This window comes from Pleurodeles waltl, chromosome 1_2 (genome assembly GCF_031143425.1).
Source record: "Pleurodeles waltl isolate 20211129_DDA chromosome 1_2, aPleWal1.hap1.20221129, whole genome shotgun sequence".
NCBI lineage: Eukaryota > Metazoa > Chordata > Amphibia > Caudata > Salamandridae > Pleurodeles > Pleurodeles waltl.
The window spans coordinates 338,711,261-338,738,362 of NC_090437.1; the positions used below are offsets into that span (position 1 = coordinate 338,711,261).

General features: G+C 41.4%; 1 protein-coding gene across 1 annotated transcript in view; it reads right to left on the minus strand.

The window, feature by feature from the left end:
• Positions 1-27,102, minus strand: part of ADAMTSL1 (ADAMTS like 1) — a 731,427-nt gene that overhangs the window by 350,165 nt on the left and 354,160 nt on the right. Inside the window, exons 7-8 of the mRNA XM_069239462.1 lie at positions 26,610-26,767; positions 3,314-3,425 (exon numbers count right to left, since the gene is read on the minus strand). Of these exons, the coding sequence (XP_069095563.1) occupies positions 3,314-3,425; positions 26,610-26,767 (270 nt within the window). The remainder of the gene's footprint in view (positions 1-3,313; positions 3,426-26,609; positions 26,768-27,102) is intronic.

Genomic DNA, 27,102 nt, shown 5'->3' on the forward strand with positions numbered 1-27,102 from the left:
TTTCCTTATAGGACCACTGCCCGCTCTGAAAAAATATTTTTGTGGGCATTCACAAAGGGGAAGGGGTCCTCCCTTTTGCGAATGAGTTACCACCCACTTCAAGTGGATGGTAACTGCAAGTTGGTTTGCGACCGTTTTCGCGGTCACAAAGCAACTCTACATCGCGATGCGGTCGCAAATAGGAAGGGAACACCCCTTCCTATTTGCGAGTCGGAATCACATTTTGCGAGTCGGTACCGACTCGCAAAATGTGATTCTGCATCGCGTTCAGCCTTTTGCGCCTCGCAAACTGCGTTTTTCGCCGTTTGCGAGGCGCAAAAGGCTTCCTACATCTGGCCCATAGTTCTGTTTATACAGAATACATGTTTTCTATATATGTGTAAAGAGGATACATCATAGTGCTGAATGTATAAAATAAATAAAAATAGATCTTCTGAGTGTGTGAAAACTAACTGAACTTAAGGCTTTACCAATCCCAATCTACTTTGTGATTTTCAATTACATTTAAAATATGAGAAATTGCTAATGAGCTTACATTAAAGTCTACAAATCTGTTGAGGTTGTGTTACATAAAATCACCTCAATTCAAAATATGTTTCAGTTAAAAAAAATCATGCTACTATTAAATAGAGTAACACTGTGTCCTTCAATGACATCAATGAAAGTGTTAAACATGGGTTACAAATTGCAAATGTAATGCACCTCATGTCCAGCCAAAAGTATGCTATTATGCTATGTTTAGGAGTGTTTCAATATAATACAAATAATGTTAGATGAAAAGGATCAGACCAAAATGGTGACCAGAAATAACATAGTTCTAGACAGAATTTCCATCTGAATTAAAATTTCTCTTCTTGCCCCTTGAGGTTTAATTGTATTTATTCCAGTAGTGAGAATTTTTTCTTTCTCCATTTTGGGTATCCATGTTCTGATTGAGGTTTGACGATTCACTTCAACTTTTTGGACTATTACTTTAGTCATCATATTACCCCTTCTTGTTATGAAGCAGTTTCTGCCTTTTTCCCAAGTGTAGCTAATCAATTGTGTCATTAAAAAGAAGGTTCCTGGCTGTCAGCACTGTGGTTCTGTTGAACAACAGTTAATTTTACCATTTACACCTTTCCACCAGACTGCAATGAGGGAACATCTCCATCACCTTCCTTTTTCCAGAATACCAAGTTTTTTCATTTTATGAGGTATTCAATATATCCTTTGCGGTATTTTGTGTAGCACCAAATCTGTTTGTAGATTTAACACTTAGGCCCTCATTTAGAACACAGCAGGATGCTCCGCCGACAACTGTGCCGGCGGAAGACCGCCAGTGGCGGCGGCAGGCATCTCGCCATATTTTGACGCCCGGAGCCTCACCACCATTGATGGAGGTGGGGGCCGCCATGCTAGCGGTCGGTGGCGGGAGTGGGTGCTGCTCCACCCTCACCGCCACGTCAGTCCAGATACCGGCAAGCCTAAAATGATGCAGTCATAGGCGTGGCGGTGTATGGAGACGCGGTGATGCCGGTGGAGCAGCATCCTAGGAGCCTTTTCCCTCCTGGAGCAGCACCATGGAACAGCTAAGTGCCGCCCGAGAGGGAACAGGGGTGAGCGGGTTGTGTGTTGAGTGAGTGAGTGCGTGCATGGGGCTGTGCGTGTGTTTATGTGAAGGGGGAGATGTGTGTCTGCGTGTATGACCTGCATGTGTATGTCTATGGAAGCATGTATGTGTATGTGGGGGCTGGGGCTGTGGGGGGCCTAAACAGAGGTGTGGGTTGGGGGATGGTGAGGGGGGGTTAGGGAGGGCCTACAGGGTGATCGGGGGAGGTGAGGTGGGGGGGAGGATTTCAGGGTTCAGGGTGGGGGGTGTCCAGGGGCTTGGGGAGTATATGGGGGTTGTGGCGGGGGGCTAGCATGTCACATACTGGTGACAGGAATGAGCATTCCTGTCACCAGTATGCTTTCCGCCAGGTGGAAATGGGACCATTATCCCATAGGCGGTCTGGGCTCTACCGCCAGGTCGAAAGTGGCTACCGTCGGCCAGGCGGTCAATTCAGGCCTGGCGGGGAGTAGTAGTGAACTGGCTGCTTTGCAGCCAGTTCAACACTGTTATCTTTATATGGCAGTCTGCACCGCCATGCCGTTGGCGGTAATTACCGCCACCACCAGCGATACGGTCATTACCGCCACCATCAAAATGACCACCTTAATTTTGAGAGATGGCTTACATATCTACGCCAATCTGTTAGAGACATGCCATTTGTTTACCAATCACTGTTATTTTTTATAAAAGTGAAGCTTGTCATCAATCAGAAGTCTACAAATGTTTGAGCTTGAGATGTTACTGTTGACTTTTGATCCCGGCCACTTTAAGACGTGCAGTATATTTGTTTTGGATATTGCACTTTATTTGTCCTATCGATAAAATAGGATAGGTACTACTGGTTAGAAAAAACATCCAACCTAGGTTCATAGTTATATAAATGGTTCAACATGCAACTGGAATCACCGGAATGTTCTACATACCGTTCACTGCATGGCCACAAACACAAATGAAACTATAGGGATTTAGTAGGAACCATTTTTAACTAGTCAACCTATATTTTCATCTTGGATGATGCAGCAACTGCTTATTTCAACATGTTCCCTACCCACAGTTCAAGCATTTTATATCTTTTTTTTAATGTACAAGTTGCTTGACTACCATTTGTTTGTGACTTTAACATTTTGATACACAGCCGGTACTTCCCTTCTAGAATGATTGCTGCATCAGGCAGGAACAGCTACCTCATGAGGATTTAACAATGTATCTACAAATGGGAAGAGGAGGCTGATCCAGATTTCCTTAGTGCTTGTATGTCACAATGTTGAGGTTTAACTATCAGTTGTAATGTAGCAGAAACATTAATTAGACTCGCTCATGTCAGTTCCTCTTAACAAATACAGTCATTCTCGATGGGGATAATACCCTGGAACTATATTGGAAAGTAGGCGAAAATGACCTTCGTACTTCTCAATCAGATTCTGCAATGTCATTGAGATAAATTATATTCATCCACAAATAAATATTTTTTAAATTTCAGGATCAAAATTTGGTCCAGAGGTGTTTACTGTCCTGCCCCACTGTGCATTCTCAAGAGCAGAGGAAGCTCTCAGATTAGGCTCCCACTTCCAATTTACAAGAACAGTACATAGAGTATACTGTACCTATGAATACCGTAAATACAAGGCTGTTCAGTCAATGTATGCGTTAAATGGTAGTTCTTTAACTACAGGCTTATTGAACTCATGACTGTGGCTTTTGAGTATATTGCCTAGTTACCTCCACCACATGATGCTGAGCATGGGAAGTAATCGGTCTCCCTCCACCGGTGGATGATGGGTTGATAGAACATGAACTGAACCACACTGTCCGCAGCTCCAGCGTAGTGGACCTGTAAAGTCAAATCATCACTGAGTTATCAATGCTTCCAAAGCAGAATGTAAAAAGCCTTAAAATAGATAACACTTCCATAAAGCCAATCAAAAGTTCCCCTTACATATAGTAGCGTTTAATTTGGCTGAAGTTGTATTCGTTCAATGGATGCCACCTTTGTGTTTCAGTTTTACAGAAACCCAAGTAGTATAGTTGTGGGTTACACACCCATGCAGTAAGCAAAACATGGGAATTTCACCCTTTTTTATCACATGGGGAGCAGACCTGGGGCTGATCTGCTGCTTTATGGGCAGAAGAAAACCTGAGAAGGCACACTTGCTTTTCAAAGCTTTATGAGGGCTGGGCCGTGTAATTACCTTATTGCTGCTAGCATTAAGGTAAATAGTGAGTTTACCTTAATGGAGTTAGCATGAAGGTAACTACACTGCCTGAATCCCTATGAGTGGACTTCGAAGCAGTTTTCCTCAAAGGGAAGTCTACGTACAGCACCTACCTTCAGAGTACTTGCGGGAGGCAGGCGTCATATACAAACTCCTGTGTTAGAAAAGTGTCTTTGAAGAGCACTGTCAGAGGCCTGCCATTGTAATTAGCTGACTAGTTACTAATAGCCTGCCCTCGTGCTGGGTGGCACACGAAGTCCTCATAAGTTGCATTCCTCAATGCCCGAAATGATGCCCGAAATGAGAAATTCTTGTTTTGCAGGGCCTTTTGCCTGCATTCTTCCATTTTTCCAGTCAGGGCAGGTGGATGCAGAAATGGTAGAGTTGCTTAAGTTTCACATATGCTTACTGTGAATACCATAAAGGAAATTTCATGCCCCACATTTGCAATGAAAAATGGACAGCAATGCATGTATTTTTTCTATATTTATTAATTTATTATTTTTGTTATATTTGTTATGTAAGAGGGCAATAAGCGATGCATTTTATATTTTTATTTTATTAAGAGTGTTTATAAAGCACAGACTTTAGCCCCCCAGGCTAATACAACACTGTACATAGCAAACTTGATACATATCCCACATGCGAGAAACATGCTAGTTTAATTACAATGCAAAGTTATGCAATCTGAATAAATGGAGAAAAAGAAAAAGTATTACTTCAGAGGGCAGGGTAGGAAAGGTGAGAAGGTACTGTGTTGGATGGTAAGAAGGTTGTAAAGAGATGGGTTTTAAGATCTTCCTAAATTGCACTTTTGAGCTAGAAAGTCTGAGGTTCAAGGTGAGGCCAAAACAGTGTCTTGAGGCTTTTGTCAAAAAATACACATTGACGTGTTTTTTAAAGTCTTTTGAATTTCGAATATGTGCTCCTTGTAGTCTGTATGGTACCAGATGCTTTGAGTTTAGATGCCAGGTAATCAGGTTTTATCAGAAGAAATGTTTTGTGCAACAAGTTGCACATTTTATAGTGGATTCTGTCATTGAGAGGGAGCCAAAACAGCTCGAGGTAGGGGAAATTGTCTCAAACCTACTTTGGTTATTGTTAATCATTCTGCTTCATGAGAAACTGCTGTAATTGGATTCAAATGGATTCAGAAAGACCTTTGAGTAATGTATTCCCCCATTCTATGTAAAACCAGATAAAAGCAGGGACTGCGTATAAGATGTTTGTAGTGGGGAATAACATATTAATTTTGTGTAATAATTTAAGCTGGACCCAGGCTAGTGACTTTTTCTAGAGAAGATCTTTGAAGAATAAAGATGAGTCCATGAGAAAGCAAAGTGAGGAGGATAAAGCACAGGGAAAAAGCATCTAAATCTAGATTGTTGATCTAAAGTTGGAAGAGGAGTTTGCAGTTTTTTTTCATTCAGGAGATAAACTCAGACTTTGGTTTGTTAATTTCAAGATATATTGTAGACATCTAGGTTTGAATGAGATCCGGGCAGGATCTGGGTTTAAGGCTCTCATAAGCCAACATCGCTTCAGACACATTATAGCCTCTTCTGCGTATTAGTGAATTTCAATGTATTTCCTAAGGTGTACCCTCAGTGGTTCTTGTAGAGGTTAGACTGCAAGGGAGCAAAGCCAGAACCCTATGCAATTTCACATGCAACAGGGATTGTTGGCAATTTGTAGGATTCTAGCTTTACAAATTGTTTCTTCTACATAGGGGAGAAATTAGCTAAAAAGTTGATTTAAAATACTGTAATAGCTGATGACATGAAGCTTTATTTACTGGTATTTTTCTTGTCGTACTGCGCCCATGTGAAAAATGGTCTGGTCTGCTCTCACGCTTCTGATAAATTAGTCTCATTTATGTACTTAGCACCCCTAAGTGAAGATTTATAAGTACTTAGCCCAGCGTCTGATAGTTTACATTTCTTGTATCATTTCAAGGTCATTCTTTATTCTTCTCAAAAGAAAGCTGTGCTCCTGCTAATCTGAGATTCGGTGTCTGTCATGCATACTTACACTCAAAGCAATGCATGATAAAAACCCATAAAATCTATGCAAATTGACAAGGGATTAGCATAAAATGTTCACTGCTATTAGAGAGGGACATACTGCTGCTTTGCTTAGCAATATGGCACTACGCCTATTTGGCCCAAAAACTTATGCAGACTTCACAAAGGCGCATGAGTTGTTCATCCTATCTCGAACATAGGATTTAGGTGACCCAATGTCTGTGATTGGAGCGTTTTAACTGAGACAGGCCACCAATACGTCAGGAAGAACCAAGATACACGGATCACCATTATCAATGACCGAAAGAATGTCATCAACCGCCATCAGCATTGGTGGCTACTTTGGAGCATATAGGATGGTAGAACGGGATTGTGTTGCCAATGGGATGCAAGAACGCTAGGGATGGGATGTCAGGGTGCATGTGGTGTTTTGCAGTGTGAAAGTAGAAATTATCTGTGCAAAGTCTGATAATACCAATGTTTTTAATAAAATATTAATTAATGTCAATTGGATTCTGTCCTGAATGTGAAGTAACAACGACGTCTGGCAGTCACAATGTATCTTTGCCTGTGCAACGTGATGTTTTGAGGCTGACAGGGTTTAGCCTGGACCCTGATTTTGACGCAACGGGGCACTCACAGTTTAGCAAATAGCAAATTGTGGGTCATTTCTTTATACTGAAAAGGTGGGACAGGAGGGGCCAAATGCCCACCTACCAGGATTTTTTGCCCGAGACATTGCGAACACAAAAGTGGTGGGGGCAGTTTGATTTTTTGTGCATGGCAGGGCTCAGCGTACTTTCATCTTCTAATGCTAATAAAGGCAGATAGCGGGTCATATCTTTGCAAATTGAGGGGTCAGCAGGATGGGACCAAGTGCCGAGGAATCTGCAAGGCAACCTTGATAAATTATTACCAGCTTTAAAGTAGGAATGGATAATTTAATTTTTCCTCAAAATGTCTTTAAAGTGCCCAGAATATACCTGGTCCTGGATGTAAGACCAAGGCCAGAGTTCTTTGATGAACAAGGCATGCAAAGGCTCTGCTCTCTCCGGGCAAACCTGAACTGCAGTTTCCAGAAGACATAATCAACTGGCTCGAGCCAACATTCAGGGAGCCTGAATTAGGAGTTGTCTAGGACAGGAAATGACACCTATTGGCTACTATTGTTTGAGATGAAAGACTTTATGCTGAAAGTGAGAGCGGTGGAAGGAGAAGAGTGGGAAGGCATCGCACAGAGGGGATCAGAAAGAAAGCTAACTTGCGGTGACATATGTACAAGGTGTTTTTAGCAGAGCTTACAGGTCAGAGAAGAGCTACAATAAGATTGAAAATGAAAACTATTAAATATGCACCATGGCGCAGTTCTAGCTGAAACAACAGAAGTAGGGCAAGTCCCCTTTCACCACATTGCCTCTTTTGTCATATGAAAGGTCAGTCACTTTATACAGACTGCCAAATTAAGGATTTTCCTTCCAGTAAAAATAATAACCACAGACAATCATCAAGAATTTAGATTAGTTACGCGCTGGTTTTTCCTAGCCTGACTATCGTGGATGCCCTGGCGTACCATTTTCAACAAAAATGGGACACCCAAGAATAAAGCCCGTTCTGCCCACAAACAGAAGCTGTGGCCAAACCGGTCAAGATCTTATGCAAGAGCTCAATCAATCCTACCTGCCAACAGGTCTTCCTCTCACCCATTCCCTATATAATTTGTGAAACAAAATTACAGTAAAATATCTAAATGTTTTCCACTGTCACCTGCACAAGACTGCATGAACACCAGCAACAGTTCTCCCACTATATTCCATAATTCCTGCACAAACAAAAATGAGTTCGACTTATAACCATTGAATTCTTCCCATCATCTTTATACCCTCCTCCCCTTATTTGACTCCTAATCCAAACGACTGGTCTTTATTTGACTCCTACACAGTGCTTTAAATGGGCAGGTACTCTCCGGTACTGAGTACCTGCACTACTTTAATTTGAAAGGGGGAGTACCGGTACGTCTTAGCACTGGAGCAATACATTTAATGGGTAGAGTATCTGCACTTCTCAGGAGCAATCAGGCACTCTAAATAGTGAGTACCTGAGCTTCTATATTTCTACTTAAAGCACTGCTCCTACACAGAACTGCATGCACTCTAGCTTACCTTTCTATATTTACTTTTGTAAATTGCCAATCACTTGACCCCATGCTCATAACCCCTTGCTTGTCACAAACTGGTATTCACTCACCTGCAATTGATCTTCGAAGCTCCCTCTACCCTTTCTATTGGCCCCATCAATCATTGTCACAAATGAGCCTACCCTCTAAATGTCCCTCTAGTTTTGCCATCTAATTCCCTAGTGGGAGCATTCTGTACCCAAAGTGTTCACCCCACCAATCATTCCCATGAACTAAAATGCCCCCATCTTCTTCTGAGAACACAAGACTAAACTCACTAACCAAAAGGGTCTAAATAAACCACTACCATGCTGCTCATCATCAAGTGCTTCAATGGCTCGTCAAGCGCTATATAAATACAATTACATTACAATACAATACAATGAGGCAAACAGATGTAAATAAAACTGCCTCTCCGGCCTGCCTCTACAAGGTTTTGTCTCATGGCTTATCAGGGCCTGCTTATACCTGAACTTACCTACGTACCCAACACCTACTAACCCTGCTGCTCCTCGGGCAGCCATACTACTTTCAATTTACTAAACTATTAAGATCAATATCACCTATTCTAGCCCACATACCTAATTAACATTGAGCGTTCTAGCCTTACGGCCCAGCCTTGATGAAGTCACTTGTGTGACGAAACACGTGTTGGCTGTCTATCTATGATGTTACTATGGCTGTCTATCTACGATGTTGCTATGTTCTACAACACCCACGAATAAAGGCATCATCTACCAATGAGAGCCAGGACTTTTCTTCAACCTCATACTTACTCTGATTTTCATTACACTATCAGGGATCCTTATCCTTGCAGCACTATTGGACACTATATTCTGTGTGCTTTGGCCAATTCGTTCCAGTTTTTCCCGTGGGTACTTTGTTACCCGTTTGGTGCCTTTTGGGTAGTAGGGCACTCGCCCAGTTTGCACCAGACTTTGCTCTTTCTTAAGATATTTGTTAAAAATAATTGTTTTACTACCTTTAAGTGCGGCATTCTGTACCCTTACTACCCTTGTGTTTCTTTTTTCTAATAGATGTAAATAAAAGACCACAAACTCATTGATAACACACCAACCTTTCTCTCAAGAGCTCTGAAGGCCATGGACATAGCTGCAGAGTGTGCGGGGTATTTCGAGGGGGAAGGCACATGCGCCAAAGAAAATTACATATTTGTACATAGAGCACACAATGAGCACATTACACATGATTCTCAATGTAATTATGGGAATTGACAAAAATTATATAGCATGCACATATGGAGTCTTACAAAAATTCAAATTATTTTCAAATGAATATCTTTTATCCTAAGTATGTCCCCTGAACGTGATTTGGTCAATGTAATTTTTAGCATTTCCATGCTGTTTTTATTTCATGATCAACCAGATAAATCATTTAGGTCTGGAAGAAAGGAATGTTTCTTTTCATTGGTAATTCTAAGAATAACTTGCATGCTCCATTGCTATTATAGGTTGTGGTGTAATGATTCCAGAATGTACATATGCCAAATCCCAATACATCAGATCTGAATGGCTAATGATCAGACGCATTGCTGGAAGGCAGGGAGCAGCTACATCTGTGAATTCACAAACATCTGATGAACATGCAGCACACATCTGGCAAAGAGAACCTTTCACCTCTTTTTGAGAAATAAATAAAAAACTGTTGTGTTCCATGATTTCCTGTCAATGGAAATAATATTTTAATATCTCAGATGGGCTATAATGTGGCATTATGTTTTGGATAAGTGCAGTAGGAGGAAGCCAGAATCATTTCACGATTCCTATGTGACACAGAACAATGAAATGGGAGGCAGTCACGTGAGCTAGTTTTGTGGAAAGGGAATATCAATAAAAGATTTTTTAAGAAATACGTTTCTAAAGTAAGTTCAGGAAAGAACTGAGCACAACGTGGTAGAAGTAAATCAATGGCAACATTATCGGAAATGCCTTTTATGCTCTCAGTCTGCAGGAACTAATACAATCTACATTACGTTCCACACTCTTTGCTCAGTACCCTTTACATTTACTGTTGATGTACAACCGTATATGACAACGTCATGACCCATCGGCAGTCAGACTACAAACGTCTGTAAAAGATTGTGCAGTACAAGATGTATAGTGCCACTGTGCACTGCTGTGGGGTCTGCAGCCGGACAATGGGCGGCTCTACAGCCCCAGTCACACCTTGTGAGCACGTGACCCAGCACAGATGCAGATGGCCGGCAGCTGCCCTTGACATGTATACCTCTTATCACAAGCTGCACTTTTCCGCCATCTTGGATTTTTAGTCCTTCATTTTCTGCAGAGCAGTGGTGTAGTGCAGCTACAGAAATGGTGTGGCACACGCATAACCCGCGTGTAGGTAGATGAGCATTGTTCTGTCGCTCTAATCCAATTAGAGATACTGGTAAGTGTACGTCTACGTATGCATTAGTTTCTAGAACACGTGTGCGGAGAGAGGTATTGTAACACTGTTGGCGTTTTTTTAGTTGAGTTTGGACGCTGACAGAAGGGGTTGAATACACTTCTAACACAACTGAAAACAAGAGGGAGAGGATTGTTAGTAAATGTTCATACATATTGTTTAACTTTATTTCGTCATGTTACTTTGTTAATTTATGTGTGTATTTCCTCATTTGTGATGTTTTGGTGGAGAAGTGTGGCACAATGGTTAGAGCGGCAGACCCTGATGCAGAGATCTGACCCGGGACCAGGGTTCAACTCCCACCTCAGCAGCTCTTGGGCTCAATTCCCTTGGACCAGATAATTCTTGCCTCGGTGCCTAATCTAATTAATGGGTCCCACTCTGTAACATCTGGGCAATAGCTTGCCTAATCTCCACAATGGCCCTCACAGTGTTTGGATGCCGGACTTCACCCTGGGGCTGTCCAGGAGTGGGCGTCTCACAGGGAAAAGCCAGGAGGGGTTCCACAGCGGTATGCGTACAGCGTCTTGAGACCCTAACGGGTGAGTAGTGCGCTATACAAGTGCGAAGTTTACAGTTTTTGTGAAACAGCACTTGAGACAGAGGCTGTTAAAACACTGATCAGAGTTTCTTTTATGTTTACCTTGACACTGTAGCTCTCGTTAGGCACGGTGTCATCAAAAAGTAGCCTTTAGGAGTACTATAGAGGGGGACTCTGGCTCTGTCCAGATGTTGGTTCATCTAAGTACAATTTTTGATTTGACCAGAGCTTATGATTCCACACAAAGAGTGCTCAACCTCCAATAATCTTTGATGATTTGTTTACTAAGATGTGTGAGCTAGGGATCTTTATCAAGTCAAGCTATTGAGCTTGTGTTAAAGCCCGACATGCCACAGCAGTTCTTCCCCCCAGTGGCACAGATGGAAACAGGCAGTCAGGAGGAACATGTTCCTGTTTTGCAGTCCCAGCTCTTCCTTTTCCATAACAGATATCAGAGATACACTAGCATGGCACTCCTTTAGAGAATTGTATTTTTTCTTTCTAATTCGTAGTTTAAAGGATTAGGGGCTTGAGAGACGTGTGTGTAAATTCTTTTTTTAAGCTCCCTGGATCCCCTTTGCTTATTCTTCTCTCTAAATTCCTCCTCATGGTCCTGTCAGTTTTAACTTCGTCGACCTTTTCATTGGCAGTCATTATATCAAGGTAAGTATATTGGGAATATGTTTACATGACAATTTTTTTACATCCGTGATACATTCACTTCGCTGGCATGTTTGTATTTCTTCTAGGTTTACATATAGGTAATTTATTTATTTATTTTAATTTAGTATTTAATTTTTTTAATTACCATACTATTATATATATTTTCCTTCATATATATTAAATTAACTAATTTATTTACTGTAATTTTAAATTACTCTTGGCTGATCCCTAGAAAAAAAACCTTACTACACTTTAACACTACCCTTTCCTCAAACCTACAATCCACTTACTACCCCTTAACGTTACCCTGCCCTACTCCCTAAAAATATGTTCTACCCCTTAACGTTACTCTTCCCGAAACTCAAAACTCCTAACTACCACTAAATGATACCCTTCCACAAACCTGAAGAAAACACTTACTACCCCTTAATGCTGCTCTTCCATGAACTTCAAAACATTACTACCCCTCCACGTTACCCATCCTTAAACCCTGAAAATCCCATACTACTTGAGAACACTGCCCTTCCCAGAAACCTGAAATCTCCTTACGATGCCTTAACACTACACTTCCCTCCATTCTAAAAAGCCCTTACTAGAGCTGAACGCCGCCCTTTCATGAGCCCTAAGAACTCCTTACTATCCCTTCGTGCTGCCTATCCTTGAAACCTAAAAAATATGTACTGCCCCTTGCAGTTACCCATTTCTGAACCCTAAAAATCCCTTAATTCCCTTCAATGCCACCTTTCTCTGAAGCCTAAAAATTATTTCCTAACCCTTAAAGGCAGGGGCCTTCACACTGGGGGGGGGGGGGCTTCAATAAGGGAACCTCTGGTGATACCAGCGGGGACGCCAGGTTCTGACCAAAAGAAGCATTATGCTGCTAACATGGCCTGTTTTAAGCTGCAAAAAACGAGCAGCAGTAAACCGCTCTGTATTGAGCCATCAATAACATGTTTTGTCATTTGTATCCAAGCTGGGAGTATGTATCTAAAGGGAAGGGGCTCCAAATACTCTTCAAAACACCCACTTCTAATATTCACACTGTGGATACTTTTACACGTTAATGAGGCCTGCCTGATCAGAAAAGTATGTTTGGCAACATGTATTTGATTGCATTTCTAAAATAGTATCAGAACTTAACTGAAATGTTTAAATAAGTCTATACATATTTAAACATTGCCAATTTAATAGAATAATTATGAAAACGTTCAGGGGGCCCCAATGCTATTTTCTTCACTTGGGGGGCGCAACATTAAATAGTTTGAAGACCACTGCCTTAAGGATACACTTACCTCTACTCTTAACAGCTGCCTAGTGCTACTATTCCGTGAGCACTAAAAACTCCATACTGTTCCTTAACACTATCAGCCCAGAACCCTAAAAAACCCTTATTACCCTTTAACACTGCCCTTCCTTGTATGAAAAAATCTTACTACCTCTTAACGCTGAACCCTAAAAAACCCTTACTACTCCTTAACTCTACCCTGACTGTCTCTGGTGATGTTTCTGTTAGTTGTGATTTGAATGTTGTTAGAACCAACACAGTCAAGACACCATGTTGGCCATTACTGGATTTTTTCCCTGCTACTTAAGGAGACCAAAAAAGCCTTGGTAGGGTGTAAATCTGGCTCCCTGGATGACCCCTGTCTCCCACGTATCTTGAGTGTAAATTGTAAGGCTATAAACCCTATTCTAAAAACATTTATTAAGTTGCTCTCTTAGGTCTGTAATAGTTCTGAGCTGCTGGAAACAAGCTATGTTAGTACTCCTACTGAAAAAGCCTTCTGCTGACAGATCGAATTTGTCAATTTCAGGCCGATATTCCTACTCCCTGCTTTTTCTAAGATCTTGAAAAAGCTCATTCTCCTCCATCGCTTGGAAATATTAGTGTGGGTGGATCAGCTTTGGCTTGGTTCGTTCCCTTTTTGACAGGCAGAAGTCAATCAGTCTGGATGGCTCCATATGCTTCTAACTCCAAACCTTTAATGCTGGGTGTCCCTCAGAGCTCACCTGGCAATCTTGGTGGAATCCTTTGGTGTTCAGATTGTGTCCTATGCTGATGACACTCAGCTTCTTCTTACTCTGGACAGGAATGCTCACAATGCTTTCTGCAGATTTAATTCAAGTCTGACAGTGGTCTTTCATTGGACGTGGCACAGTAATCAGTTTAATGCCAACAAAACTGAGATCATCTTATTTGGCTCTCCTCTCCCTGTATGGGAAGATGAATATTGTCCCAGCCACATATTCCTGTACCTCCTGCTTCGGCCTTGACTGTATGCAATTTGGTACTAACGTTTCATAACCATGCCAATTTTCACCCCCAGTTGGCAAGCATTGTAGGCTCATGTTTTGGACTTCTAAATCCATAAATACACTTTTGCATTTACTGCCACTGGAGACCCAGAAAACTATTATTCATGCTCTCATTACCTCTCAACTTGACTATGTCAATGACCTTTATTGGAGCCTTCCGGCTTATCAGCTGAAGATTCTTCATCTGGTTCAGAATGCCTACCCTCAGTTGCTAGAGGGCATCTATTCTCCATTATCTTAAGGAGTTACACTGGCTGCCAGTGAAGGAGAGGATACGCTTCAAAGGTCTGCTGTTAACTTATAGAGCTTTGTACAAGACTGTACCTGCATATCTGTTCAAGAGATTTACACTTTATTTTCCGGCGAGAATCTTTCGCTCTTCTGGCACCCTCTTTGCGACAGTTCCTCAAAAAAAAAAAAAAAAAATAGGATGGCCCTTCATTTTCTTATCGCGCCACCATGGTCTGGAATGCTTTTCCCTTTCGCCCACATACTCTTAAGCATGAGCAGTGCTTCAGATGGAATTTGAAAACATGGTTATCTCTCTCTGCATTTTAGTAGGATGGTCTTCCTGTACTGTAATGATCTTCACTTAGTCCGCTCAGAGGAGGGACACACTCTTGAGTAGCTGTGCGCTTTAAAAAATCCTGAACCTTAAACTTTATAAATCCTTAAACTTACCCATCTCTAAACCTTAAAAGCCCCTAACTGCCCATTTACTTACCCTTCTCTGTACTTTAAAAACCTTTACTACTGCTTAAAAATGTTGGAACCTTCAAATCAGTGTTACCCAGTAACGCTACCCATTCCTGAACCCTCAAACCCCTATGACCTCTTACACCTACCCATCCCTGAATGCTAACAACCCTTACTACCCTTTAACACTACATATATCTGAACCCTAATCACCCTTTACTATCCTTTACCTTTCCATGAGTCCTAAACCCTCCTTAGTATCCCTTAATACTACTTTTCAATGAACACTAATATACCCCTCTACCCCTTTAAAGCTAGTCATCCCTGAACCCTGAAAACTCCTTATCCCACCTTACAGCTATCCATCCATGAACCCTAATAGCCCCTTATTACTACTTAATACTACCCTTCACAGAACCCTAAAAGTCCCTTACTTCTGCTTAGAGCTCCCCTTACTTGAACCCTAAAACCCTTAACTCAACCTGACATTGACGCAATAATCGCTTAACTATTTCTTAACGTAAGCCTTCTATGAACCCCAAAAATCCCATACTATCCCTTAACACTACCCTTCCCTGAACCCCAAGAGCCCCTTACTACTCCTTAACACTACTTTTCCTTGAGCTTAAACGCCCCTTAATATCCCTTAGTACTACTCTTCCCTGCAGCCTAAAAACCATTGCATACCTCGTAAGGATACCCTTCCTGTACCCGCTAAAGCCCCATATCCCCCTTAACAGTAGCCCTCTCTGAACTCTATAAACCAATTAGTACCTTTTAACAGTTACTCAGGGAATCTGCCTGCTTAAAACAGATGGCGCCTAGAGGGAAGTACTGAGAGAAATCAGAAACCAAATGACTGACTCCCCTGATATTTCCTCATTTCTAAGGCGATCATCAGAGTCCCACATGTGATCCCTATTATTTCTCTCACCATTTCCATCCTCAGAGTTTCATTGCCCCTGGAATTGGTACATCTGGGAGGAGTTACCACGCGTTATCGGCGACGTTCAAAATATTGTTTAATGCAGTGAGAAAGAGGCTATGTGAAATTTAATTACGCCAATTGGTGTAATCTTGGTAATTGGCCACAATGTACTTGAAATTACTGAGTTGACACCAACACGCCACATCACATAATTTCAGGAAGAATTTTTAACGCAAGATAAACTATACTGGTATTTTTTTTAATACAAATGGCATTTCAGGGAGACTTTTTGGCCAAGCGGACTATTTGGGTAATTTTTGTAACAAAAAACTACAAATCCGAATGCAAACAGAAGGGTTTTGAACACAAGCAACTGTAAATAACATTTTCGAGTTGAAATTGTACGAATCTTGTCATTTTTTGAGTACGAGATCCATGTCGAGCAATTACACGTAATTTCAAGTAATTTTGTAGTCATTTTGCATAATTACACTACACTCACTTAAGCAAGTTTTACCAGGCCTAGTGAAAACTACTTTCCACACGTCGATTGTTTTATTTACAGCTTGCCTCACACTCTAAATGACCTCCAAAGTAGTATGTCCATAAATTACAAAATACACCTAATGTTAGCGCATAACTCATCTAAATTATTTGTAATAATGGCCTACTTGTGAATGGCATTTTTGGGCTTTAGGTTTTTTAGGTCTGGCTTTACAGCGCAGCTGTCTGGATAACATACTCTTTAAAATATGCACAGAGTAGGGTTTGCCATGGCTCCATCCAGAGAATACCCTCTCACCTCATGTTGTCACCTTCCACAAAGTGCTTCCATTAGAATGCAGGAGGGACTGTTTTAAATTTGAAAAAAAAACTTAACTAGCTGTTTGTCACACGTATTTTTCTCCTTAATGCATTCTATATATAAAGCAATGTTTTTTGCTACTTTCTTCCAGCACTTGCTAACCAGTAGTGCGGGCTTTCATCTGATAAACAAAATGTGTGCATAAAATGGTTGCAAAGAGCGTTTGTATTTACATTTTTTGGCATATTAAACATTGACTTTTTGGCTTTGTCAGCGTATTTTACTGGTTACCTGTATTAACATCACACATAGGGTTGGCTACGGCTATGCAATGCGCAGATGCTGATACTCTTGGCATATCATGCCACGTGTCATCAATCATTTCTTCAGGGCTCTGAAACGCATCCAGTTGCGTAGGATGATCTATATTGTTTGACAAAAATGCCCTCTGTCGAACCATTTTAAATATTCAGCTTTTCCATGGTGATAAAATAGCAGGGAGGAAAAGCCAGTAACAGTCACCAGCATTTCTAGTGGTCATGCTCTTGACTTCTGAGAAGAGTCATTTTGTTCCATGGGGTCCCTCTGCCTCAATGTTGATAGTATGGTTCATGTTCCCGGCGGTCCACTCAGAGGTCAAATATCTCCACTACTGACGGTAGTGCTCAAGAACTCATCAGATAAAGCTTATAATATTAACATTGGACACTTGCTGGACTCCAACCTCACACAAGAAATCGACTGACATAAATAATATCTTATTAATATAAGAAAGATCTTTCTATTGAATTAGAGTTTGGTTTCTTTAGGTTCATTTTAACTGTCGTCAATTTCTACCCAGGACTAAAGTTCCTGAGTTACATAACCGTCCAAACCGGCCAGGTCCAAAATCTAAAACGCTTCATTCTCTCAAAGGCACCACTCTTGATATCGTTTTCCAGTTGGCTTCCAGTGTGACCTTCAACCAAGTGTGCTCCGGCAGGAGCTTCCATGTGAATAAAGTCTCTAAAGTCCTGGATCCGAAACATGTTTTAGAGCTTGGCAGACGAAATCCTTAAGGTCCTTCTGACTTCCTGAAATAAATACTTTGTGTTTGGTGGAGTTCCCATATCGTTTCTTGTATACTGTGGCTTCAAGCCATGTGTTTTACATTACGCTTGTGAATGGAAAGAGTACAAATTGGAGGAAGCAATTTTAGTATCTTTGCCAGTACGAAGAAATGCAGAGCTGCTTAATGATAAAATGGTTTCTTAAACACATGGCTCAAGTCACTAAGTGAAAAAGCAATCCCACCATAGTGTCTAAAGCAGTAATTTGGACCCTTCATGGCACTTTTTCCATATTTTTTTAATTGCAATAGTTTCCATTTCATAGATACCATTGCTTACATTAACAAATTGATTGAGTGCCAGCCTGACAAGAGGTGGCCTCAAAGGTTTGAAGATCTCAAATGATGTTAGGAATGAAGGAGCGGCCCTGCTTCTAAACCAAAGGGAACCTTTATAGCTTCTGAAAGGAACAGGCATATTTGACTGTCTCTCCAGAACTTGAAGTAGTCATCTTTCAGATATTTTGGATGGCAAGTGGGTGTCCACAGTTCAGAACCTATAGCAGAGATGAAAGTCCATTCCTTCATTACCTTCCTTTGTCTGAAGATGTATTTATTTATTACATATATTTATTTAGATGACTTAGTCACATGTCCCGCTGGGTGCTTTACAAAAAATGTCTAGATACAGTAGAAGGTTGAGAAAACACCTGCCATGGGTGGAAGAATATGAAATATCATTCTTCGATTTTGAGGTTCAGTGTGAAGAGGTGGGGTTTTGATCACTTCTAAGAAGCTAGCAAGTTCAGTGTAAATGTGAGCACTTCAGATATGTGGTTCTAGATTCTGAGAGCATGCCACAAGAAGCCCTGATATTGATTTTTCAGGAATTTTCAACTGGATGATGAGCTTACCTCTAATTTCTCTTTGGCCTCCCAAAGTATGTAATGTATTCTTCATTTAGTAGGCAGCACTTTGTGGGTGATGCAGGCATCTTGAGATTTAAGCTGGATTGAAGGCTTGCAAGTGACGGTCTCTTGGCATGGATGTGTGTATCTAGATTTTTATGACCTCTGATGAGGTGTATATTAGATTAAGACAAGAGGGTCTGATACCATTTAAGCTTATATAAAATCCACTTACAAAGAGACACAGATGATTTATAATGTGATATGCTGTGATATAATGTGATATATTGACGATAATAGCCATCAAGATGCTTGCACACTAGGGACTATTTGTATCCTCCTGCACTTGAAAGACATCGGGAACAGACAAAGTAAAGATGGTCAATGTTGCCAAAAAAAGGAATAAACTAAAGCAAGCTGGTTCCCCAGCAATCCAAGGGATACCCTTTTTATAACAGTGTCCAGTGCAGACCGAGGGGTGGGTTCTCCCTATGAGTGAAGAATAATGCCAAAGAAATTTCCTTTTTGGGACTGAATTTGAGAATGTTTTGATCAGTGCAAGGGACATGAGCTTGAAGAAACTGAGGTATGGGTGACACTCCTTGCTTTGAAATTTTTAAATATTGTTTATAAATATGGGTGAAGAACTGTAAATGAGCATGCCACCAGATATTTGATGGAATCAACGATTACAAATACTCAGTGGTTGGACTCCTCAGTTGACTGCACATGACTGGGAAAAATATTAAAAGATAGCTAACTCTCTATCTCTGCTTCACGAAGGAAAAAATCTAAATTAAGTGAGTGCTATGTGAGCAGACCTAGCCCTTAATTATTCAACAGTCGCCTATGAGCTACAGAACTGCTAAGGGAAGGGCAAGAACTGGAAACTACTGAAGGTAAACAGACCTCTTATTGGTCATCGTATGTTCTGTTCTTGCTGCTGCTTTTAAGTCCCCTTAGTCCAGGGCTATTATATTCAGAGCCAAGGCTACCAAAGGGCAAACAAGGTAGCAGCTGCTTCTGCTACCGACTTCTAATTATGTCCTGGGAATATCAACCCCTCTGCTTAGTCAATGACACAAACCCTCTAGATGGTAAAAGTGTCCAACGCCAAACAGAAAAAACATGATTTGACATAAAGCAAAGGCAGATCATTGTCATTGCTGACATTAACCCATTGGCCATGTCATCCACAGACATGTCTTGGCCTTCTCTGTCTCCTCCACAAGGAAAAACAGTTAAAGTAAAGTCCAGTAACAATTGTAGGTGGCTGCCAGCTAAAGAGGCATCAAATCTCACAATAAAAATGTCAGTTTAATGGGACCTGGTAACCGGCTAAAATATATATATATATATGAAGCAAATTATAAGCAGAACCAAAGAATATGGAGGCACTGAGAATGGACAAGACTGAGTAGAAGATTTGTGATATCAGACTTAATTAGGTGGAGTTGTTTTCCTTAGTGTAAATGGGTCTGTGATAGAATTTTAATTGTAGTGCTTTTGTATATGGAAAATAATGTAACTTAGTTTGGTAGCAGTAAAGTACCTTCAATAACATACAAGACCAATTCCAGAAACACACCAAAGGGTGTCTCAAAGTGAGATATTGGGAAAGATTTGCACATGTACTTTGACTGGGTTGTTCTCCATCTCTACCACCTAAAGAAATTGCAGGTATAGAAAATAGGTAAGGCATGCGATTCTACCTGGTTGTCCATCCGCATGTGTTATACTTCAGGTCATTGCATTTTCCCAGCTATCTTATAGGTAGATACATTAGCCATTTTTCATCTTTCTGACCATAGATACATTTATCTTCAGAAAGGGCTATATTCATTCTAAATGGTCATCAGTTCTTTTGGACTGATAGTTTAAAGCTCCTGTTTAAATGTAGAGAATCATATGATTTAAAATGAGGATAAGTACAGCTTCTGTCTTTTTCATGTTTTAATATAAATATTTGTCCTACATTCTGAGCAAAGCAGCAATTTATCATTCACTCCACCTCTTAAGAGTTTACTGACTAGGAACAAATATACAAGCAAACGATGCAAATAGAGATCCTTATTTAAGATGGGAAACAGCAGACTTCGATTAATTACACTATCGACAGTGTGAAACTCCTGTGCAAATCTACATTTTCCTAGTATGGGTAGATTTGTTTCATTTATCAGAACGAAGTTGGATCCTTTTGACTCACATGCACCATTGACATATTTGTTTGAGGAAGATGAGACTGAAGTGGCCATTTTTATAAATGTGTCTTGTTTTCCAAAATAATTGCTCCCCTTTCCATTTAAACTTTTTCAGCCGGAGATCATGCTGGAAGGGCAACCACCAACCTATGGAATCCTAATCAGAATAGCACCGAAGTAAGAAGCTTCTTTGCTGGACGGCGATAGGGAAGGGATGTCTCCCACCCATCTTGGTGTTCCCTCTTGTGTGTAGATGTTGATATGTTTGTTCTCAATCCTGGGCCAAACATCGGGAAGGAGGTGGGGGTAGAGTTTAGTCTGGAAAGATATTGTGGAATGCATCAATATTTGTACTCAGCCTGAGAAGACCTAAGCCTTTACAAAAACTGTACATAAATCTATGATTTGCTGCCTCGAGAATATCTGGCAAATGTAATGCTGAGTTTCATTCCAGTGTATGTTTCAACCTGTGTGAAAAATACCAAAAAGCATGACATTGCATGAATTGCATTTTTTAGATATGTTCATTCAGCATGGGGTACATTCACTACTCATCAGCAGAAACACAAGTGTGAGCAGAAAGGTAAAATATGAGGAACTCTATTTTGGCAGCAAAACAGAGCTAATTTCTGGCATCTGCCTGATAGTTCATATGCGGATTCTATTATATCTCATAACACTCTTTTCTAAAGACTTTTCTATTTCACAGATGTTACATGGAGACTGCAGCGTGTAAAAACCTTTGCACAGCTTCGTTGGACAAACTAGAGAGATCTCCTGACTACATGGCCTTGGATATCTGCCCATGATTTGTATCTGATGCTGTTACCTTGTGCTTTGTTTGGAGTATAGTATTAATGAAGCCTTTGGTATCTTGGCTCTGATGGGGTTTCAGAAGTGCAGAGTAAATTCTGTGGTCCGGTCCGTAGGTTTTCTGAATGGGAGGTCATAGTGGGTGTAGTGGACTTTCTGACCTTCTTCCTGTCATACTTGTGCGTCTCACCCAGGGTTTGAAGAAATATAATCCCATCACTCCCATCCTAATGAAACTTAATAGGCTCTCTTTGCCAGGCCACAACATCTTCGAAGGCTGCAGCATCTTTTTCAAAGCCATCACAAACACCACTCCCACTCTGGCAGACAACCCTAACATTTCTGGTGATTCTCAGCACAAATGCAGCCAGGGCACCATCCTAATGCAGGCTAACAACTGTTAAAAAAAAACAAAAAAAGGAAACAGGCCTATTCCTTCTATGCAACTACGATCACAGACAACCCCATGTCTATTAGGATTGCCCCCATGCAGCTGCTCCAATTTAGGAAAGAGTTAGAACAGCCCTCTTTAAAGAACAGTACCTGGCAATGGATTACCAGTACACCACCCAGATACCTCGTCTATCACTGGTTAGTTGACCGTATGCTTGTCTTTGACCTTCTATATCCCTTTGCTGCCTTTGGCTAGGTTTGTGCTGTAGAAATACCACATGCATACATACGTGCATACAACTGGCCCAAATAAGACCCGGCGGTGCGAGGAATACCATACGTTTGTCACTTTAAGGAACATTAATTAATGCTCTTCACGTTCGCATTGATAGATTCGCGCCACTTGAAGGCTGCAAAATCGGAGACTGTGCCAAATAATCCGTTTAAGGCTTGTCAGGACACTCTAAAAAGCAGAGAAGGGAAGCGTGTTTGGACTTGGACATTCTGAGGATAAGAAAAATCCTCTGTCCCTGGAATGTTTGGCACTCGAGGAGTTTACATAGAATCTAAGTAGCAGCAATCCCTGCATCCAAAACATATTTATCATTTTTGAGGAAACGTGTTCTGAACAGTTCTCCCATTTTTTATACACTTCTGAGAGTACAACTTTGACAATCTATAATGGATACCTTAGGGCTGCCATCAGCATGTCTGGAACATTGTCTCAGACTGTGCTTACTCAGTGGTGTAACGCAAAACGATGGGCCGCCTGCAGCATGTGCAGGGACCCCCTGAGCCTCCCCATCTCACAGAAAGTCATTGGTCATGAGTAGAGCGGGGGTCCCCTGAAGAGTTTGTCCCCCGTTCAGGCTAGGGCCCCTCTGCGCGCAGTGGCTGCCGGGACCTGCATTACGCCCTTGTTCTGACCTTGTGCAGCTAACACTGAGAAACGTTGACACTGTCATTAGAAAAGCGCCAGTGAGTCAACATGTGAGTGTGCACGTGTACAAGGCACTTGCCGGAGGGCTTATGTTTGGTTGTCAAACACATACCTTCAATTAGAGATTTGCGCTGCCTTTTCTCCCAAAAGGTCAAAGTTATTTTTGTGAGTTGCACTAGCCTAAAAATGTATTGAGCAATATTTTATGTTTTTTTTATGTGACAACTAAATGCTCCACATAATTTTACATGGACATCCGTGCATAAACCAGTTACACGACACTAACAATGATATAATCAGCCAAGTAGTTTCCAAATGACTGTGCTTGACAGATGACTTAAAATCCACTTTCTAGGAGTTGGCGCTGTCATGGGTGGTGGCCTAGCGTGGAGAGAGGGCAGCATCAATTAAATCATGTAATTAATTACCTACAAAATCCAGGTAGTATTGAAAGCGAGAACATGGTATGCAACCTGAGAAGGCAAGCAGAGAGGGAAACACAAAGAGAGAGAGTGCAAAAGCGAGAGAAAGAAAGAGAGAGAAAGAGCTTGAGAAGAGGGATTAGTGAGAGTGAAGAAGGAGAAAGCGAGACAGAGCTGGGGCTAGCGCGTCAGGAAGGAGAAAAACAAAGGCAGAGTGAGAGCATGAGGGAGTGAGAGCAGGAAAGAAAGTGAGACAGCCTGAGGGAGAGAGAGGAGGAGAGAGAATGCAGGGTGAGCAAGGAAAGGGACAGCAAGAAAGACAGAGAGAGACGTGGGACAGGAAGGCTGTGCAGGAGATGAGAATAAAGGAGTTCTCGAGCGAGTCAGGAAACAGATACGTGATTTGGCATCTACAAGCTACACTGCGGGTTGGATTACCAGGGCTTTACTAAGCATGTTCTGTTTGAAGCTAAGGAGATTAATGGTGAAATAATAGCATTCCTTGTAGCCTGAATTTATGCGACTGAGTCGACCACACATGGAGATCAGGAGGTAGGATTTCTCTGGGTACACCATGACAGGGAACACAACTGTGAGACCAGAGGGCTTAAGCAACAGCATTTATCCTCTTTTTTACGCCTTCCAGGACTTCATAGAGTGGGCGTAAACCTACTTATGGGGCAGAGATTTCTACCATGTGGGCAGAGATCTCAATGGCCATGAATCCCCTCCACTCAAGGGGCAAGAAGTTTCCCTTCCAAGGCACAGTTTGACTTGGAAAGTTGGGAACGCTCACAATCATGAATCTTGTCATCATTCCCAAAGTCTGATCAATCCCATTCCAATCCTGGTAAAGGTCGTAAATTTATTCCAGGCAATGGCTGGTGTAATTCCCCTTCCAGGGTAGGAAGGGGAACAGATCACCTGCAGATTTGCTAGACACGTGGGGGAGAACTGTCACCAGAAGGAAAAATATGTTTCACAGAGAGGGAAAAAGTGCATTTGCACAGGGGATGCTGTGGGGAGTTCTCTGCTTTGGGGAACTCCATAGAGCGGGAGCAGGAGCTTGCATGGGAATTCACACAAACTGACCCAGAGTAGGCCTAGAAGGCTTTCATTGGCAAAGCTTTCCAAGAGTAATCGTGGGAATATTTGTGAAAATAGTAAACTAGGAGATGCTCGGGCAGAGGTCCCCATCTCCAACTGTACCTTGTTTAAAAACTTTTTCATGAATTGGATCTTTTAAATGTAAATTTGTATTACTTTACACAAAAGCAGGAAGGTACCCGGACTCCCTTCAATGTTATTATGCTGTTGTGATTTGGTTTGAGAAGACCAGAAAACAGAAGCGACTAGAAAAGAAACACCCAGTTCTCCCCTTGTGGGTGATCTTTTTTTGAATTCTAAAAAGTCTGCTGAAAGCATTGGCTCGCTCGAAAGAGATTATAACTTCAGCCTGTGTGTCACTGGAACAATTGTCTGATATACTGGCAAAATCAATCACTATGTTAGCTTCATGCATTTTGCACATGTGCGCACTTTGCTGCAAGCTACCTTGAGAAAGAAATTATTTAGTCTTCAAGCCAATATATAGTCCCATATTCTCCCCAAATCATCATCGAATAATCTGGTGACTTTCTTTAAGTGGAACAAAATGAACAAATGCACACAATGCTGCAGCCACAGATAGTAAATGCTTTTGCGAGGACATAGGTTGCTGTTCCAGTGACACATTTATATTCCTAATGATCATTTCATAACATAACTCAGGCTTAGGGCCTACTTTAACTTGTCCACCGGCACGTTTGTGCACTGACGCGTACTCTCAGGGTAACCTACCTAATGGCCATTATTTCTGCAGCCCTGTGTCCGGCTTCAAAATGTACTAAGAGCCTTTTCTTAACTGAGTCCCTAGTCTGTCTGAAGTAATTTTAGTTCCCTTAGGGTATGTAGACCGTTTCCTGTGCTCGCCTAAGTGCTGTACAGCAGGGTACCCCAGGAGACAGAACAGTAAGCATCTGCTGGAATGCGACCTCAGAAGCAGGCTCCTTCGGAGGGTGGACTCAGCTCTCCATCCCTCAGAGGACAATAGAGAGGGTTCTAATTCCACCATGCAACAATAACTACTCCTACTTAAATACATTCGTATAAATACTAGTAAAAGAAGATCAATACATATACATTTAGAAAGCAATAAGTACGCAAATACGAATAACAACAGAAAACGCTTTTAAAACGGAATATCAGCCCCGTCCAAGTCAGCTACCTCTGAACACTGCATAAGCTTGTACACTTACAATTTTTTAAATGATAAAATACGAACACCACTATAGTGTACATAAATGCATTCTCTTTTTCTCTGTCTCTCTTCAGGCCCAACACAAATAAACAACTTAGCACATTAAGGCAATTCATACAGGATGTGGTTTGTATCAACTGATGTGGGCTTTTTGGTTAAGATACACACATTTACTTATGCATTTGAGAATCCTTTGCTTTTCAAAGGCCACACGCAAAGTTGTTTTTTGGAACAGCAATTATTAACCTCTGTCAGGTGGGACTTAATAGGGGGTGGCACTGGGTGTTTGGTAAAAGGGAATTACTTAGCTGCAGTACAAACATGGAAAAGCAGCTGTCTCATAAGTTCTTAAATTCGGCAGTCATCATGCTGTGGAACAGTTGACCACAGAGCTAAGGGTCTGTTTGGTAGCTTATGGTAATGTTTCTCATTGTATTGTGGCGTTAGGGCATGCTGGTATTGTTAGATCAATCACAGAATTTTACATGGTACTCTGCAGTTCAGTGACAACCAATGCAGTCTCCTGACGCTCAGCACTTGGTCCACTGTCCTACAGTCAAAAAAAGATGGACAGCAGCATTCAGATCTTGCATATAGGGCCTTCTGATAGTTCAGTGTTGCTTAACAAGGTGTCAACCACATCTGGATGTTTATCGCTAAAAATATAGATAGAACGCTGCTAAACTATCAGAACTTGGAGAACTATCCTTGAACAGCTGCACCGATTTACAACTTCATGTCCAAAAAAGCATCATCAAGAACTCAAAGTCTGCGCCCTGAATAACGACCCCAGAATATCGATGAGACACAATATTGAGGATAAAACATCGAAACAAATATACACAGGTAAGTAACAACAGATATTCTCTACCTAACTCCACTAATATGTACCTACTTAGCACATATATCTTCAAAGTATGATCCCAAAACAGGCCAAACGAGCCACACTCGACCTGTCGACCAGTCAAGTATGGCTAATTTTGACCACTTTAGGATCTTGCTCTGCTGGTGTGAACCTTTATAGTGGGCCGCCAGTATACCCACTTCATGAGCTCTGGTCAAGGAGGCGGGAAGACCCTTTTTCTTAGAAGCGCCCAAAAATGTCTTTAAGGTATGTATATGTGGAGTGGGGAATAGTAAATCTATATTTCCCTACATGCACTTAACTTTCATTGTTATGTCCCTCCAGTGCAAGTGTCACTCACCTTGATAATGAAATCAGCAGAAAGTGGCCCGGCCATCCTCAGTATTTCTTTGTCTGGAAAGCGCTGGAAATCGACACTGGTGTTGTCCACTAGGAAAGCTCCAGTAATGCCGAGCCTGTCCTCTCCTTTGACACCCTGCAGAGTTTTGGTTTCTAGATCTGGGGAAGAAGAACAACATTCACAAGACAACAGAACAGTCTCCAATTGTTTTAAAAGATAGGTGCTTATGCTAAGGCAGACAGAGAACATATATTCCAATGATGTGTGGATGTTTGAACTCTTTACCCACATCACATACTCCAAAAGCTTTTTCGATTGATAGGAGTGTGTTACTTCTGTCTTTAGTGTGAATTACTTCTATGTTTCAGGGCTCAATTCTGGTTGAATGTGCTAATGCTGAATTGAAGATGCCCACTAACTGCTAAAAGGCAAGCGGCTGCAAGAGAGGCAGATTTAAGTGCAGTCAGAACTATGGGACCAGAGAACAGGATAT